Here is an 18,300-nt window from a genome sequence, read left to right on the forward strand (position 1 = left end):
GGCCCGTGAGCCATGGCCGCTGAGCCTGCATGTCCGGAGCCTGTGCTCCGCAACGTGAGAGGGCACAACAGTGAGAGGCCCACGTACCGCAAAAAAAAAAAAAAAAAAAAAAATGGTGTGTCAAGCAGATCTGGCGGCGGAATGCAAGGGAAAAGAGAGGTTCGAGTCCAGGAGGCTGTAAAAATTATTCCAGGGTGAGTTGATGGAGGGACTAAACTCAAGTGAAATGGAAAGGATGGCTGGGCGTGAGCACCATGGCGAGGGAAGAAACAAGAGGACTTCACAGGAATCGGATATGGCAGCGAGGGAGAGAGCTGTGCAGAGGTCATTCACAGGCCATTCTCAGGCCTGGGAGTTTCTCCTGAGGAGGTCACGGGGCACTTTAACCCCCTGACCTCAGACTCAAAGGCAGCAGACAAAAGTTCATAAACTAGCCTCTACAACAAACTCCCTATCCCCAGGTCCTCGTCCCTTTGGCCAACTTCTACACAGACCTTCTCTGAGTCTCCCACTCAACATTTCAGGACCTTCGGTTTACATCTGGTGCTTAGGTGTGTGTGTTCGGATGATAGGGTGTGAAATTAAAACCCAAACCAGAACCTAGGAGTGTAGCCTCTCCCTGGTGGTGAAGAGAACTTGCACAGCTAGAACTGTGGTGTGGATTTTGATTTTTTGATGTGAGGAGCAGGGAGATCAGAGCGAAAAGAATGGAAAAACGGTCTCTCTCCATCTAGCTCCACCTTCCCACGACAGTAGTAGCTGAGTGGCAGTTAGCAAGCTTCATGTGAGGAAGCTCACTGAAACTGGAGAAGCTGGAATAGGAATTAGACCGAGACCATTTGGGGCCATTCAGCACAAGGGCAGATTATACCTAACCTTATGGGTATGTAAGGAGGACCAAATAAAACAATACTAGTGGGGCTTCCCTGGTGGCGCAGTGGTTGAGAGTCCGCCTGCCGATGCAGGGGACACGGGTTCGTGCCCCGGTCCGGGAAGATCCCACATGCCGTGGAGCAGCTGGGCCCGTGAGGAAAAAAAAAAAAAAAAAAAACAATACTAGTGATGGCTAATTATTAAGCCCTTAATATAGACACTGTGCTAAGCGCTTAACATGAATTATTTCATTCAATTATTACAACAACCCTAAGAGGTAAATACTACCAGAATTCCCATTTTACACATGAGGAAGTTGAAGCTCATAAAAATGAACAAATTAGCATAGAGTCACAGGGCTAATAGCGGTGGAGTTGTCTGATTTCTGACCATGTTCTTCATCCCTGAACTGTTTTCCTCATCTGGCAAATCAGCAGAGCACCTGGCCCACAGTCCTCGGCAAAGCTCAGTTCTCTCCCCCAAACCCACCTCTCAGTAGCACTAAGGATATTGCTGAATCTCAATACAAGTCATACAGAAATTGCTGGAGAGTTTGACCTTCTTGATTCAATCTCATGAAATTACACTCCTCAGAACTTAACAGTTTATTTTTTCTGTAAATTTATTTATTTATCTATATTTAATTTTGGTTGCATTGGGTCTTCGTTGCTGCATGCAGGCTTTCTCTAGTTGCGGCGAGCGGGGGCTACTCTTCGTTGTGGTGCGTGGACTTCTCATTGCGATGGCTTCTTTTGTTGCGGAACATGGGCTCTAGGTGTGCGGGCTTCAGTAGTGGTGGCATGCAGGCTCAGTAGTTGTGGCTTGCCGGCTCTAAAGTGCAGGCTCAGTAATTGTGGCACACGGGTTTAGTTGCTCCGCGGCATGTGGGATCTTCCCAGACCAGGGCTCCAACCCGTGTCCCTTGCATTGGCAGGCAGATTCTTAACCACTGCACCAACAGGGAAGTCCAGAACCTGACAGTTTAAAGAGATGGGGAAGGTGCAAAACCAAGTGTATCTATTAGGCCATATGGCCCAGTGATTAAGAGCTTGGATTTTGATGCCTAAATTCCAGTTTTGCCAAATTCCTTCTGGTGAGAGCTTGATCAAATCACTTCTCTATGGCTCTGTTTCCTCATACATAAAATGAGGCTAATACCACCTGACCTCATGGGCTTACTGTGAACAGCAAATGAGATGATGCATGTAAAGCTCTGAGCACAGTCTGGGACACACAGTAAGGGCCCAATAAATGTTGGCTATTACGATGATGATAACACCGTTTTCCATGCAGCTATGGCCAGGGACATTTCGCCTCTGCATCTGGCTGTGATGGGACAGAAGTGAGCTTCCTACTGACTTCCTACATCCCATGTACAGAGTATGGGCCTCTCCTGTCCCTCTGTCACTTTGCAGGCCCAGGGGTAAGTGGTGACCCAGAAGAAAAAGGGGGCAGACGAAGGTTCCCCACAAGGCCAAGACATAGAGTTGGAATCCATCAATTGACATTTCAAGAGCCCAGTAGTCTTCTTGAAGAAGGGCAAGCAGGGGAGCTGTATCAGGACACATGCTGGCAAGGGGCTTGGGGAGTGCTGAGAGCATAAGAAGAACCCAATCAGTCTTAGCCTGACACGTCCAGGAAGTGGGAGGGATGAGGAATTTCATCCCGTCCTGTATTTACTTACCATCCTTCCTAACTGACACACCACTCTGTGCACAGAAACTTCACAATATACCTATACAATTAGGATGCCTCCACAGGTACGGTCCTATAACAGGATGGGGAACAAGAAGATGCAAAAGAAACCCAAGACATCTTCTTTGCTTTCGGAAAGGATTCACTAGAATGCAATTTATCAGCACATGTCAATTAATATGCAGGATTACCTTGCTTATTTAAAAGGCCATTTAACTGGTGCCCTTTGATTCCCTGGAAGCTAACAAAAAACTGGACAAAAGACCAAAGGCCTGTGATACCCCCTCTGAGCAGTCAAAGGAAGGATTACAAAGTCTAAGCACTAAAGGCAGTGCATTCTAGTTGCAGGAACATCCCTAAAGCCCTCTCTCAGTGACTATTTAGTTTTACTTGAGACAGTTGTAAATAACATGGCTGATCAGAAGTATAAATTTGAAGTGAACAGGGAGAGCTGCTGGGGGGTGGCACAGTCAAGGCAGTGAAGAGTAATGGCTGGCAGGCTGACCACAAGGGAGACAACACAAACTATGAAAAGCAATGAGAAGAACTAAGAGGCCAGCAGCTGGGAGCCACGCAGCGTAGGTGCAAACAGCTCTCCATATCTTCACAGATCACAGGGCGCCACTGCGCTGGCATGAGACCTGGTCACAGGTGTTTTTGTTCTCTGGGGATGGTATGGAATGTTAGGTACGGCCAGATGATTAGCTCTGGCCAATGAAATGTGAATGGAAATAATGAGGGTCACTTCTGGGCAGGAGCTTTAAGGGCTAAGTGGGTGCTTCACCATGTTCTCTTCCCGTTCCACCATGACCAATGGCAACATTTCCAGATAATGGCAGCTCTGCCAGCCTGGTTCCCCAAGTGAGGATAAAAATGATGCAGAGGATGGGCTTCCCTGGTGGCGCGGTGGTTGAGAGTCCGCCTGCCTTTGCGGGGGACGCGGGTTCGTGCCCCAATCCAGGAGGATCCCACATGCCGCGGAGTGGCTGGGCCCGTGGGCCGTGGCCGCTGGGCCTGCGCGTCTGGAGCCTGTGCTCCGCAGCGGGTGAGGCCACAGCAGTGAGAGGCCCGCGTACCGCAAAAAAAAAAAAAAAAAATGATGCAGAGGAGAGTCTCGAGCTGACCCACAGAGGACAAGAAGCACAGGCAAGAAATAAACTTTTATTGCTTTTGGGGATTGTTTGTTACTACTGTATAATTGAACCTATCCTGATTGAAACAGTCTAAAAAGTTAAATGAGGTCAGATCACATTAAGAAGTGTGTGCATTATCTTTTTGGTAAATTACCCTTCAATATTATAGTCAATATAATATTGTGTGACTTAAAGGATAATTTTCAGTGAGGAAAATTCACCTACTCCAATGACATCAGATAAATGAGTCATTACCAGAACATGAACTGAATAGAGGAGATGGATCCAGTTTCCGAACAACTTCTTTCTCTAGGAAGGGTCCAGGTCTTCACAAAATATACCTGCATTATTTATGGGTCTAAGGTAGAAGTTGGGTCTCACGCTCTAATGCTGTCAGAACTGACTTCTCAGCGTCTGCAGAACCAGCCCCAGGCACAAGGGATGGCTTCTACTGGTTCTGTGATTGCTGAGGGGCTCTGGTCCCTGTCTAGGGGTTAAAAGGCCCTCCAATATATCTGTATGTGCTCTCATAGATGGAAATCCATAAGGTGTTCTTGAGTAAAAACAGCGAGGCAACAACTTGAGAATGTACAGCCTTATGAAGTATACATGGAACATTTACAAAATTGACCTCACACTGAGGCAACAAGCAAGTCTCAGGATGAAAACCACGTGGGTCATTTTCTCTGACCAAAAGCAGTTAAGCTAGAAAACAACAGCCATAGGGTAACTAGGAAGATCTCACATGTTTGGAAAGTAGGAATCATACTTTTAAATAATCCATGGGTTATACATCTTTTCACTTAATCCTCCTAACTATTCAGAATGCAGATCCTCATTTTAGAAATGCAGGAACTGAGACTAAAAAGAGAACATAATTTGCTCAAATTTACCCAGCTAGCAGTGGTGAAGCCTGGACTCAAAACCACGCCATAGAACTCTAGAGCCAGGGCTTTAACGATATTCTCCTTATGCTATGTCTCACTGGAACCCACAGATCCTCCCCAGGTAGGTCCACAGCCTCAATGGATCTGGTGTTTCACCTCTGAGAAAGAATAGCTGTTGAGAGACGGGAGACAGTCCCAGCTTGCTTTGGTGACACTGACCTTGGCCCTGTTGCATAGAGACACATTTCCTCTTGCTCTTGCTTCCTCTGGGGTGCCCTACTTGGGCCAAGGTGAGAGGTCTAGAGTAGTGGAGAGGGGTGTTTCAGGTTGATGTTCCCAGACAGCTTTGAACTAGATCACTAGGAAGACTTCCTTTCCTTTCGAAGTTTTTTTCCGCATGGGTACAAGTGGTAAGCAATCAAAGAAAGACAGAAGGAAAAGTTACTTCCAGATGGCTCCCCATCTTGCTGCAATGCAGTTTAAATACAGAAAATATTCTAGGCAAACATATCATTAGGCAAACATGAGTATTAATATCATTCATATTAAAAATGGAACAGAATGGAAACTCAACCTATATCTTGACTTAAATTTGAGACTAAGGCCTCAGAGCCAGAAGACAACTACAGCACCCTGATTCTGAGCAAGTTGGAGGCTCACGATACCTGAGGTAAGAGGCAAGACCAAAGTGTTCCTAAGACTTCTCTCTAGGGAAGGCTTCCTGAATTCGAACCGACCAAACTCCCTCACTTTTGTGGTGAAGGCCCGATCAAATGGCTACTTAACAACGTTATTCTCCCTTCTCCACCCCAACCTACGTCTGTTGTTTCCTGTCAAGCTACATTTTCAGCAAAACTCTAAGACATTCAGAGCTTCTGAGGTACCCGTTGTCCCTCAGCCTCTCTCCTTATGCTATCAGGACAATGCTGTCTGCCCCTTCCACGGGCTCACAAGTATAACTTCATCCTGACTAAATGCCTGAGACTATGTTTCATGCAGTGAGAAGGCTTGAAAATAAACAGAAAATCTGATGGTGGTCCATATCCTAGAAAGCTACCTAAAGTGTTTAGAACTCACCAAGCAACACTGGGGAGGGAGAAGGGGGAGGGGGAGGAAGAAATAGCAGCAGGTTGGGCTAGAGGTCCAGACAGTGGGAATTTTCCCTCCATCCTTTGGCTCCATTTCTTCCACTGCAGAAGCCACACTGGCCCAAGATGAGGGAGTCAGCTGGCTGGGTTAACAGCGTTCACAGTGCTCAGCCTGGGGCTTGGGTCCTCCCTTGCCCCGTCCCACTGCTTGTTCCCCACACCATCAGGGCTCAGTCCCCAGAAAGTCAGTTTGCCAATCAGTGAGTGACCCAAGTCCCAACATGAGTTTACGATCAACAAGTCCAAGATCCAAGTACCCAGTTATCCAATCAGCAGTGTGATTACATCCTCTCAATCTGTGCAGAAGGGTCATGATGACCACCTCCTGGTAGGAGGACACGGGTGTCCCTGGGCAGGCCCCCAATGGGAACTCAGCTCAGTGACCTTTCACAAATGACCCGTTGTGCCTACAGGCTGGACAGATGCTGTGGGGCCCCTGGGGTTAGTGATGGTCCAATGCCTTCAATGAGGTTGTTCCATTGGTCATAGTCCTCGTTCAGGTCTGAATGAGAAAAAATCCAGGTTAGGTAAACGGTTGTAAGGTTAGATCAAAGAGTAGCTAGCATGGGTTTAGTGGGTCATACTAGAGAGAGGAGCACCTGGGATACTAAAAGGACTGGTTACGGTGGCTGTGATGGTGGAAGAAATAATGACAACTACTATTCATACAGGTGCTTCATAAATGACTTGCTTAACCCATAATAACTCAGTAACGATAATAATAACAGAAGGTAGCATTTATTGAAGGATAACTCATTCCAGGAACTTTGCTAAACATGCATTGTTTCATTTAATTTTCATAATATCCCTATGTGTTAAGTACCATATTGGCCCTATTTCACAGTTGAGGAAACTGAGCCTCGGTGAAGCTACCTGATTTGTCCAAAGCCATTACAGATGGTGAGTGGTAGAGACAGAATTCAAACCCCGGTCAGAAAGGGTGAGAAAGTGGAAAGCCCACTTCCAAGCCCATGGATATTGCTGAGCAAGAACAGATCCTTCACGCGCCAACCAGTGAATGTGGAAGCGGGGCCATGTCAGTGAAGGGCATAGGACAGCAACATCATGAAGCAGCATAACACCGGGTACAATTCAAGAGAGGGCCCTGGGACCACGGGCAGATGGATCTAATGACTTGGCGAGAACAGTCAGAAAGGGTCCAAGGCCGCAGGCTGAGGGAGTAGGACACAGCTGAGCAGGCAAATGGTGTTTTTGTTCAAAACAAACAAAAAACCTGGGACAGAAGGCAGCGACCACTCTCCTTCAGCTTCAGATCCCCAGGGCCCTGCCAAGAACCTGGCATGGAACAGGTCCTCGGCAAACAGAGCGACATATTCATTAATACAAAAATTACCGAGCACACCACTATGTGCCACGGTTTGTTCTTGGTGCCAAAAATACAGCCACAGACAAATAGAAACGCTCATCCTCTCAGAGCTCACAGTCTAGGAGGCAGAGATAACAACAAACAAAACAACCTACACAGGATATGAAAAGGTGAGCTGCGCTGTGGCAAAAATGAGAGCCAGACAGAAGCAGTGCTGGTGGCTGGGAGATGGGGCTGACAGGAGGAAGGGACAGTACAATGGTTTTTTGGGTTGTTTTTTGTGTTTTTTAATAAATTTATTTATTTATTTATTTTTGGCTGTGTTGGGTCTTCATTGCTGCGCGTGGGCTTTCTCTAGTTGCGGCGAGCGGGGGCTACTCTTCATTGTGGTGTGTGGGCTTCTCATTGAAGTGGCTTCTCTTGTTGCAGAGCATGGGCTCTAGGTGTGTGGGCTTCAGTAGTTGCGGCACGTGGGCTCAGTGGTTGTGGCACACGGGTTTGGTTGCTCCGCGGCATGTGGGATCTTCCCGGACCAGGGCTCAAACCCGTGTCCCTTTCATTGGCAGGCAGATTCTTAACCACTGTGCCACCAGGGAAGTCCCAGTACAATATTTTAAAGAGGGATGTCAACATGAGTCTCACTAGGAAGGTGAGATTTGAGCAAAAATGGGGAGGTGGGAGTGAGCCATGAGACTACACGGGAAGAACATTTGAGGCAGCAGGAACAGCAGTGCAAAGGTGTGAAGCGGGAGTGTGCCTGGGGTGTGGAGGCTTGTGCAGCGACAGTGAAGTAGGCCCGGGGAGCAGCCGCAGGAGGGACGCTGGGTGTTGGCTTTGTCTCTCAGAGAAATGGGAGCCACTGGAGGATCCTGAACAGCGGAGTGACAAGATGTGGCTTCCTTTCTGAAATGATCACTCTGGCTGCTTCATTGAGAAAGGACTGTGTAGGGTGGCGGTAGGGAGATCAGTTAGGAAACTCTTAGAGTGATTTAAGTGAGAGAAGAGTTGGACAGGATGGTAATTGGGGTGGTGACCAGTGATTACTTTCTTTTTTTAAAATAAATTTATTTATTCATTTTTGGCTGCATTGGGTCTTCATTGCTGCGCGTGGGCTTTCTCTAGCTGTGGCGAGTGGGGGCTACTCTTCATTGTGGTGCGCGGGCTTCTCATTGCGGTGGCTTCTCTTGTTGCGGAGCACGGGCTCTAGGCACGCAGGCTTCAGTAGTTGTGGCACGTGGGCTCAGTAGTTGTGGCTCGCGGGTGCTAGAGCACAGGCTCAGTAGTTGTGGCTCACAGGCTCTAGATCACAGGTTCAGTAGTTGCGGCGTGCAGGCTTAGTTGCTCTGCGGCATGTGGGATCTTCCCGGACCGGGGCTCAAACCCGTGTCCCCTGCATTGACAGGCAGATTCTTAACCACTGCGCCACCAGGGAAGTCCCAAGTGATTACTTTCCGTTTGTATTTTGAAGGTAGAGCCAATAGGATTCTCTGAGGGATTAGATGGGAGGTGTAAGAGAAAAGAATGGGGACTTTGGTTTGAGTAACTAGAAGGATGGAGTTACTATTAACTGAGGAGGGAAAGACTGCAGTTGAAAGCTGTTCTTGTGTGTGATGTCCCTAAGAAGTCGAGATGTTGAGTAGTGGGTTATATAAATCTGATGTTCATGGGCGAGATCAAACTGGAGACATAAACTGGAGAGTTGTCAGCACAGACATGGCATTTAAAGCCATGAGACTAGATGACATGAGGAGATACAGAGAAGCGGTCCAAGCCCTGAGTCCTAGAAGCAGCAAAGCAGATGGAGGAGGAGCAGACACTGAGAGGGGAGGAAATCACAGGGGGACGTCTTGGAAGTAAAGACAGGGCTTCACAGAGGAGGGCGTCACCAACTCTGTCAGCAGCTGCTGAGGTTCCAGTGAGGTGAGGAATGAGAAGTGACCGCTGGATTTAGTGCTGTGAAGGTCACCGGTGACCTTGACAAAGGCAGTTTTCATGGAGGACTGGGAATGCAAAAGGCTGACTGGAGTAGGTTCGAGAGAGAATGGGGGGCTTCCCTGGTGGTGCAGTGGTTGGGAATCTGCCTGCTAATGCAGGGGACACAGGTTCGAGCCCTGGTCTGGGAAGATTCCACATGCCGCAGAGCAATTAGGCCCATAAGCCACAACCACTGAGCCTGCGCGTCTGGAGCCTGTGCTCCGCAACAAGAGAGGCTGCGACAGTGAGAGGCCCGCGCACCGCGATGAAGAGTGGCCCCCGCTTGCCACAACTAGAGAAAGCCCTCGTGCAGAAACGAAGACCCAACACAGCAAAAATAAATTAATTAATTAATAAACTCCTACCCCAAACATCTTCTTAAAAAAAAAAGTCTCCAAGCCAAAATTTATTTTAAAAAAAGGGAACGGGAGGAGAAGAATCAGAGAAAGTGAAGACATTCTTGTGAGGAGTTTGCTTTCATGAGGAACAGGGAAACAGAGTGGTAACTGGGGGGCAAAGTGTGGGTCAAGACAGATTCTTTTCAAGAGAAATTTCAGCATGAAATAAACCAGCAGAGGCGAAAAATTGATGATCTAAGGTAAAGAGGAAAAAATTGCTGGCACAATCATCCTGAGCAGACCAAAGAGGGTGGCATCCACCGTGCAGGTGGAGGGGGTGGCCCAGTTAGACAACTTGAGTAGGAACCTCTAGGAACCAGACGGAAAGCTGAGTATGTGCAAGAAGAAGGTAGGTAGATGCAGCGTTGGGATTTGAGGAGGTACTGACTGCCTCCATTTTCTTAGTGAAGTGGGAGCCAAAGTTAAGCAGCTGAGAGACGGGATGGGGGGAGAAGGTGTTAGAGCTTTGAAGAGAAAGAAGAAGGTGTGAAATGGTCTTCCAGGAGAGTGGGAGGGAGGATGAGTAGCTGGAGACAGGAGCTGCATGTAGTTCATATGAAAGAAACACCAATCTTCTTAACAGAAGGTAACAATCCCTGTGTCAGCGGAACATGTGCTCTCAGAGGTATTTTTTAGAAGTGGTGAGAAGTTCACCTGAGCCACCTACAATCTATTTTAGTTTCCCACGTGACAATGTACTCTGGGAAATGGTCACCAAAAAGCTTTTCTCTCTTTGCAAAACTAATTACCCCAAGCTGAGAGCCTTTGCCTTTTTTCACTGTCTTATCTCTTAATCACTTGGATACTGCAAGAGCCTCCTAGCTGGGCTCTTTGCTGGGCAGCTCTCAACCTGCCCCATTTCACCCATCCTCCATGATGCACCCGGACTACAAACACAAGTCTAATCATGACAATCCCTTGCTTATAACCCACCAAGGACACTCACAGCCCAATTCAAACTTAGGGGACTTCCCTGGTGGTGCAGTGGTTAAGAATCCGCCTGCCAATGTAGGGGACATGGGTTCGATCCCTGGTCCGGGAAGATCCCACATGCCATGGAGCAACTAAGCCTGTGCACCACAACTACTGAGCCTGCACTCTAGAGCCCGCGAGCCACAACTATTGAAGCCCATGCACCTAGAGCCCGTGCTCCACAACAAGAAAAGCCACTGCAATGAGAAGCACGTGCACCGCAACGAAGAGTAGCTCCCCCTCGTCACAACTAGAGGAAGCCCGCACGCAACAACGAAGACCCAATGCAGCCAAAAATAAATAAAAAATAAATTAAATAAATTTTTTAAAAATTCAAACTTATTTCAGCAAATACATGGGCTTCTAGATCTGGTTTCTGCCCACTTCCCTACCTTTATCTTCCAACAATTCACTATCCTGAACTCCAGATACACTAAACACAGCTTCTCAAAACTGACCAAGCCCACACCAGTCTTTGTGCCTCTGTCTAGAAGAGCCTTGGCCCCTCCCTGCCTAGTGAGCGTTACTCATCTCTAACATTAAAGACAAGCATCGTTTTGTCTAGGGAGCCTCCTTTCCTAGCTGTCCTTTCCCTTCCATCTGAGTTAGGGCCTGTCCTCTGTGTCTCCCGAAGACTCAGTGCATCCCTGGGTCAGCAGAGCCACTGCCAGAACAGTGCAGCAATGAAGCACCTGGGCTTTCGAATCAGACAGCCTAGGGGGCATTCGGGTTTTGCCACTTACTCAGCAGATAACCTTGGATGAATTACTTAAATTTTCTAAGCTTTAGTATCCTCGTCTGTAGAATGGAGTTAATAATAAAAGCACCCATCAGGAAGGGCCATCTGCAGGATTATACATGCTAACGTAACCAAAGTACTTAGCAGAAGGCCTGGCATAAAGCACGTCCTCAACAATCTTCCTACAATCTAAGACTCTCCTAATCTTCTGTTGGTCTCCAATAGTGAGTACCTTAGCTCGATGGACATTGCTACTCAAGGGAGAGCAATCATGCCATGGTGGGCTCCCCTGTCATCTTTAGCTCTTCCCTAATGATATGATGCCTAAGAGGAAACAGGGAAAGTGGGCTGAGCACCGTGTAATCAGGACCCGTTAAAGTCTTGAGACATGGATCCATTCCTCTCCTACCAAGTGCTAAGAATGATGCTCTAGGGCTTCCCTGGTGGCGCAGTGGTTGAGAGTCCGCCTGCCGGTGCAGGGGACACGGGTTCGTGCCCCGGTCCAGGAATATCCCACATGCTGCGGAGCGGCTGGGCCCGTGAGCCATGGCCGCTGAGCCTGCACGTCCGGAGCCTGTGCTCCGCAACGGGAGAGACCACAACAGTGAGAGGCCCACGTACCGCAAAAAAAAAAAAAAAAAAAAAGAATGATGCTCTAAGGTCTCTATTAACCCTAAAGGCTCTAAACCCATGCTGGCACAATGGCTCATGATGAGCAAGATGAAATGAACAGGCATAAATATTAAAATGTAAATTTAGGTTCAAAAAGTCAATATATTCGAAATAGGACAGATACATTTTAAAAGCAAAGTCAATCCAAATCAGATTTGTTGGCACTTGGTGGAAAGGTTAATATACTCAGGCCATCCAACGAGAAGTCTAGGGTCCAGAGCTCAGAGGTGACAGTCCTGCTGTACCAGGCACTGGCCACACCACATCTGGCATGTCGTGTTCAAGTCAGGGCAGCACATGTTAAAAGGCACACCAACAAACAGCACATCCAAAGGGGGAAATAAATGGCCCCATGGGAAACTGCACAGGGAACAGGTAGAGGTACCAGGCACATTTAGCTTAATGAACAGAAAACTCAGAGAGGACACCACAGGTGACTTCAAATATCTAAAGAGCTGCCATGTACAGGGGTCTGAGGCTTCTCGGGGTAGCTCTTGAGGGCATACCCAGGGCAAGTGGGGAGGAGTTACAAAGACTCAGATCTTGGTCTTAGGTTAGAGTTAGGTCAAACCTAACTTCCCTTCTGAAGGAAGCTGCCTTACCGCCCAGCACCTGCTGAGGGATCAGCCTTGCACAGATAATGGTAGCCTACTCCATTCTGACTGGATCAGAAAGGGACCTCTGATCAAGAGAGCTCTGGGCCCGTGTTGGGCAGTGGCCTACAATGTGTTTTGGCCCGTAAAGATGAGCTGGTACCACCCAGTTGTTTCTCTTGGCAATCTGGTCTAAGAAATCCCAGAAGTATGGCGGTGAACAGAGGGAGCGGAAGACGAGAGGATGCCACGAGGGGAGAGGACAAGCCACAAGGGGTTCAAGCCAACCGAAGTGATAAGGAAGCAGAAACAGTGAATATGCGGATGCTCTCAGCAAGAGTAAAAGTACAGAGCAGAAAGAGGAAAAATGCAGACCGGAGCAAAGAGAAACGAGATGTCAGGAGAGGAAGAGACAGAGAGACTGAGCCCAAGAGAGAGACAGAGAGGAGTCAGTCCTACAAGCTACCTCGGTTCCTGTTAACTTTTCCCTTCCCTGCCTGGCCAGGTGTACTCTCATAAACAAACTCTCCTTCCTTCTTGAGGTAAATTAGTGGATCTCTAGTCCTTGTAACCAAAAAAAGCCTAACTAGAATATCAATTCTTAAAACTACTGAAGTTTCCTGTGACGGAGAGGGCTGACCCTCAGAGCAGCGCACTCCCCATGCTGCGTGACCTCACAGCAGGGAAGAGATGAGAGGATGTCTTCTCTGGGTGGGAGGCTGGACCAAAGACCTCTACAGGTCTGGCCATTTGCTGGCCTGTACCTTATGACATTAGTCATCATCCTTCTATGCTTTTTCTTTTTTTAAATAGCACTTCCACAATTTAGCCCATCTTCTATCGTCATAACCTCCTCCATAACACAGATAAGGTGAGTGCTAATGAGTTAGAACAGAGGTAGTGGAGTAGAGAGAGGTGAATGTTCCATTTACAATGAGGAAACCAAGGCTCAGAAAAGTTAAATGACTAGGCCAAGGTCATTCAGGTGGTAGAGACAGAATCAGGATCTCCAAACTTTCAGCTATGTGTTCTTTCTAGAATTCTATGTAACTCTCTCCTTCATTCACATTTTGCCATAAATCTCACTGATCCAAGACATGTCAGTATAGACCACTGTGCAGGGAAATCTAAGAGACCCCCCCCCCACCAGCTGCCCCATGAGCCCCAGTTCTCTCCTTACCAAGGTGCTTCTGCAGGAAGGCCAACATGGCCTGCACCACCGTCTCCTGACATTTATAGGGGTCCAAGCTCCCATGGGTTTGAGTGGAGAAGAATTTAGCAATCCAGTTACCAGCCATAAAAGCAAAGTCAGTTTGACTCCAATGAACAGAACCACTAAAAGAAAAGAAAAACAAGTATCTGGTAGGGCTCTGGAGGCTAGGGCACATAAATATTTAAGCACCTACAATGTGCAAGGTGCTTTACATGCATTATCTCACTTAATTTTCACAACAATCTTGCAAGGGAAGTATTTTCCTCTTTGACAGACCAGAGGAGAGAAATGATCTGCCCAAGTTCACACAGCTAGTAAGGGATGGAGCTAGGATTTGAAAGGAGGTATACCTGGCTTCAAAGCTGCTTCAACTCCTAGACCATAAGGCCGGACTATGCAGGGAAAAGGCAGAGTCAGCTGGACAGCGGATGGGGCATTGAGGCGAGGTCTGCAGCACCTGCCATTCCCACGTTATTATAAACTGTCACCCCATGGTTTTTACCCAGTGACTTCTGAACATTCACAAAACTTATCAGCTCCATCTTTAGCTCAGAACTGTACACAAAGTAAACAGGAAAAAGAAATAACTTGCCTTTAAGTAATCAGAAAAGTTAGGGCAAGTGCTTGTAAAAGAGTGTTTCTGGATCAGAATTTAAGTCCTTTGACATCAAATGCACTTAATTTGAAGGTGAAATTCTCACTAGGTTCATTTCTAGCTAAATTACTCATAACTAAATTTACTAGTCAATTCAATGAGGGAAGGAAGATTTAAATGTTAAACTCTATTTGATACCATGCAGAAAAACTGACTTTAAAAGGGATTATCTAAGGTACATGAGAAAGTATAAAGAAAAATATAATGGATACTTGCGTATCCAGCACTCAGTTTAAGAAATAATATATCGTCATGAGTTAAATCCAGGGACTTCCCTGGTGGCGCAGTGGTTAAGAATCCACCTGCCAATGCGGGGGACATGGGTTCGATCCCTGGTCTCGGAAGATCCCACATGCCACGGAGCAACTAAGCCCATGAGCCACAACTACTGACCCTGCGCTACAGAGCCTGTGAGCCATAACTACTGAGCCCACGTGCCACAACTACTGAAGTCCGCATGCCTAGAGCCTGTACTCCACAACAAGAGAAGCCACCGCAACGTGAAGCACGTGCACTGCAGCGAAGAATAGTCCCCACTCTCCACAACTAGAGAAAGCCTGTGTGCAGCAACAAAGACCCAATGCAGCCAAAAATAAATAAATAAAATAAATTTATTAAAATTAAAAAAACAGAGCTAAATCCGCAGTTTTTGTGTACCCCTTCCCAAATGCTCTCCCTCCTCTCCAGAGGTCACAGTTATCCTGGATCTGAATGGCTTAGGGAAACTGTCAAGCAGTCCTCTGCTGCCAAGAAATCAAAATGAAAGGAGAGGGGCTGGCCCCAAGGAAGACAGCCTGGGCCAAGATGGGCAAGGGAAGAAGCCATGGCCTACTGAGCAGACCCCTAGCGGTCCGGGCTTTGGATCTGGCATTTCAACCACCTGAATGAGTCCATAGGGCCATGACATGTAGTTACTTGTCATTTCGCTGAAATAGGACCTGGGATCCTTGAATCATGTGGGCTATTTGGCTCAAGTACAGGGCAGGACCAAGTCAGAGACTTGTCAGTGAGACTTTAGTCCTGCACCTGTAGCTCTAAGCCACTTCCTATGTAAAGTTCATTCTTTCTTTAAATAAATTTATTTATTTTATTTTATTTATTTTATTTTTGGCTGTATTGGGTCTTCGTTGCTGCATGTGGGCTTTTCTCTGGTTGTGGCGAACAGGGGCTACTCTTTGTTGCAGTGTGCAGGCTTCTCACTGCGGTGGCTTCTTTTGTTGTGGAGCACGGGCTCTAGGCGTGTGGGCTTCAGTAGTTGTGGCACATGGGCTCAGTAGTTGTGGCCCACAGGCTCTAGGTGCAGGCTCAGTAGGTGTGGTGCACGGGCTTAGTCGCTCCACGGCATGTGGGATCTTCCTGGACCAGGGCTTGAACCCGTGTCCCCTGCATTGGCAGGTGGATTCTTAACCACTGCACCACCAGCGAAGCCCTAAAGTTCATTTCTTAAAGTCACTCAAAATCTTCTCTCTGTGAAAAATGCCTCCTAAAATCAAACCATCTGACAGTGTTGATGATGGAAGTGAAGAGAATATGGTTTCTCTCAGGCAGAGAATAGATGGTTCATGGAAGATACCTGAATTTAGGTATTCATGAAGGTCTCTAAAAATCCATCCTGTGAGTGTCAAAGGTCTACTATATCCATACTCTTCAAAAGACTCAGTAAAATTCCCAAATGAGATTAGAGATTCCTGGAGTCCACCCAGACCCACAACTCTTCCTCTCTAACACATAATCCCATAACACCCTGTCATAAAGTCATATAAGCTAGTGAATAAATCACTGTAGGTAGAGCTAAGTGTTAAATTAAAGAAGGACAGATATGAAATTCCAAAGGAATTAAGATTTTGAAATTCAGGAGGTATTTATGTATTCTATCCATGGGTAGAACTTCTGGATAATTTAGAGGAAATTACGGGAGCCACAGCTGAGCAGAAAATGGAGAGGCCACTGGGGATCGTGATCTTGGAGTTTACTCACAGGACAGTTATGATCCTGGATTGATCATGCTGGGCACAAATCTTCTTCATCAGGTTGACACTCTCCATTGTCTGGAATTTCTCAGCATTGATGAAAAATATAGGGCCTCGGGCCGTGGGGTAAAAGTCACGTTCCAGAGGAAACATCCAAGCATCCAGAGCCACAGCACACCTGCAATAGGACCAGACACGTGGAACTGCACGTAGAAACTCAAGCAAGAACAATCAGGGTAGTTCTCCCTTTGGTGGGGTAAAAAGCTCAGAAAGCCAGGAAGGGGAACCAGGGCCCATACCCTTCAGTTAGGATTTTGGATAGAGATCACTTTTACCTGTCACCAAAAATCCTTCTAGATTTTTAAACTCTCTGAAAACAAGGATCAGACCTCCTCCTTCTCTTGGATCTACTCTCAGGCAGCTGACCTGAGTCACACAGAATGGCACTTCATTCATTTACTCACTCATTCATTCACCTCATCAAGTACCTACTATGCGCTTAGCCTTGGGCTGTGGATCTAGAGATAAATGACACAGTTGTTGCTCTCCTGGAGCTCCCAGAATAGCAGTGGAGATAGAACCACACAAGGTAGCAAAATACAATTTAGTGTCCTGATTGCACAAGCTGCTAAGTAAGCCCAGAGCATACGTGGCAGGAACGTCAGGGAAAGCCTCCTTGTTGCCACAACTCAAAGTCATGGCCAGTTTGTCCAGCAGAAATCTCTGTCACCAAGGGCAAAACTAAGGCCCTAAGATTAGCATCCTACTATCCCCCACCCCCAATGCTCCTCCAGTCTCCTCCATCTCAATAAAGGACAATCATCTTCCACTCAAATGATGCGCACACAGATGAAAAACCTTGATTCCTCTCTTTCCTTCACCTAAGTCCTGAAAATTCTAAAACCCATCCTGACTCCCTTCACTTCTCTCCATCCCACTACCTCCATCCTAAAGCAAATCCCTCATCTCTCACCTTGACTCTGAAATAGCCTCCTTCTACTTAGCCTCCTTGTTTCCAGTCTTATCCTGCTACAACCCACTCTTTTTAAATGTAAATAAGATTTTTCTATACTTAAAATCTTTCAGTGGTTTCCTGTCATACTCAGAATAAAATCTAACTTCCTTACTCTGGCCAGAAGGCCCCATGAGCGGGCCGCTGTTTATCTCCCTGATTACACCTTGAATCGCTTCCCCCTCGCTCACTATGGTCCTCCCACACTGAAACAGCAAGCTTCTTTCCACCTCAGGGCCTTTAGCTGTTCCCTCTGCCTAGAATGATCTTCTCCTAGACCTTTATGTGGTTGGCTTCTTTGCCTTTGAGTCTAGCTTATGTCACTTTCTCCAGGAAGCGTCCACATACGCCAGCTTATTAGCCTATTTTACTTTCTTTGTTGCACTTGGGTGCCAGGGATTTGATTACTTGTTTGCTAGTCTCCTCCCACAGCAACATAATTCCATGAAATCAGAGACCTTGCTTTCTTCTTCACCACTGAATCCCCACCTCCCAAAACAGTACCTAGCACAAAATACATGCTGAATGAATGCATGGTGTGTGGAGCTAACAGCAGCATCACTGGGAAACTCACCGAAATCGGGTCTCCTTGGCCAAAGCCAGAATAGCTGTGGCCCCTCCAAATGAATGTCCCATTACAGCCACGCGGCTCACGTCAATGCTGCCCTGAGAAAGGTCAGAAACACAGGGGTGCATTTTTAGGAACTCTTCAAGGGCAAGAGGAAGAAACAGTGAGACAATGATGCAGAAACACAATACAGTGGGCGAGACCTCCAAAACCACGGTATTAAGCGTCTCTTGCCCACTGGAGAGCAACGGGTCAGGCCATCCCTGGACTGAACAGCCTTCTGTAGGCACGAATTCTGAAAACCACATTTCTCATCTTTATTTTAATAATCTTGCCACCTATAATATCTGGACGAGGTAGATATTCAAATATCTATGAATAAACAGAAATTATATGACCTATCAGTATAAGAGCACGTTAAGAATAAGAACTCTCAGGAATTCCCTGGAGGTTCAGTGATCAGGACTCAGC

General features: G+C 47.0%; 1 protein-coding gene across 3 annotated transcripts in view; it reads right to left on the bottom strand.

The window, feature by feature from the left end:
* Window positions 1-3,709: 3,709 nt before the first annotated feature.
* The window catches only part of PAFAH2 (platelet activating factor acetylhydrolase 2), a 44,791-nt gene continuing 30,200 nt past the window's right edge, over window positions 3,710-18,300 (bottom strand). For all 3 annotated transcript variants that reach the window (XM_079920930.1, XM_079920931.1, XM_079920929.1), the window contains exons 8-11: window positions 17,836-17,927; window positions 16,257-16,427; window positions 13,592-13,746; window positions 3,710-6,238 (exon numbers count right to left, since the gene is read on the bottom strand). In XM_079920930.1, coding sequence (XP_079777056.1) covers window positions 6,144-6,238; window positions 13,592-13,746; window positions 16,257-16,427; window positions 17,836-17,927 — 513 coding nt within the window. In that variant the 3' untranslated portion in view covers window positions 3,710-6,143. The remainder of the gene's footprint in view (window positions 6,239-13,591; window positions 13,747-16,256; window positions 16,428-17,835; window positions 17,928-18,300) is intronic.

Source organism: Stenella coeruleoalba (assembly GCF_951394435.1).
Source record: "Stenella coeruleoalba genome assembly, chromosome: 1".
Classification (NCBI taxonomy): domain Eukaryota; kingdom Metazoa; phylum Chordata; class Mammalia; order Artiodactyla; family Delphinidae; genus Stenella; species Stenella coeruleoalba.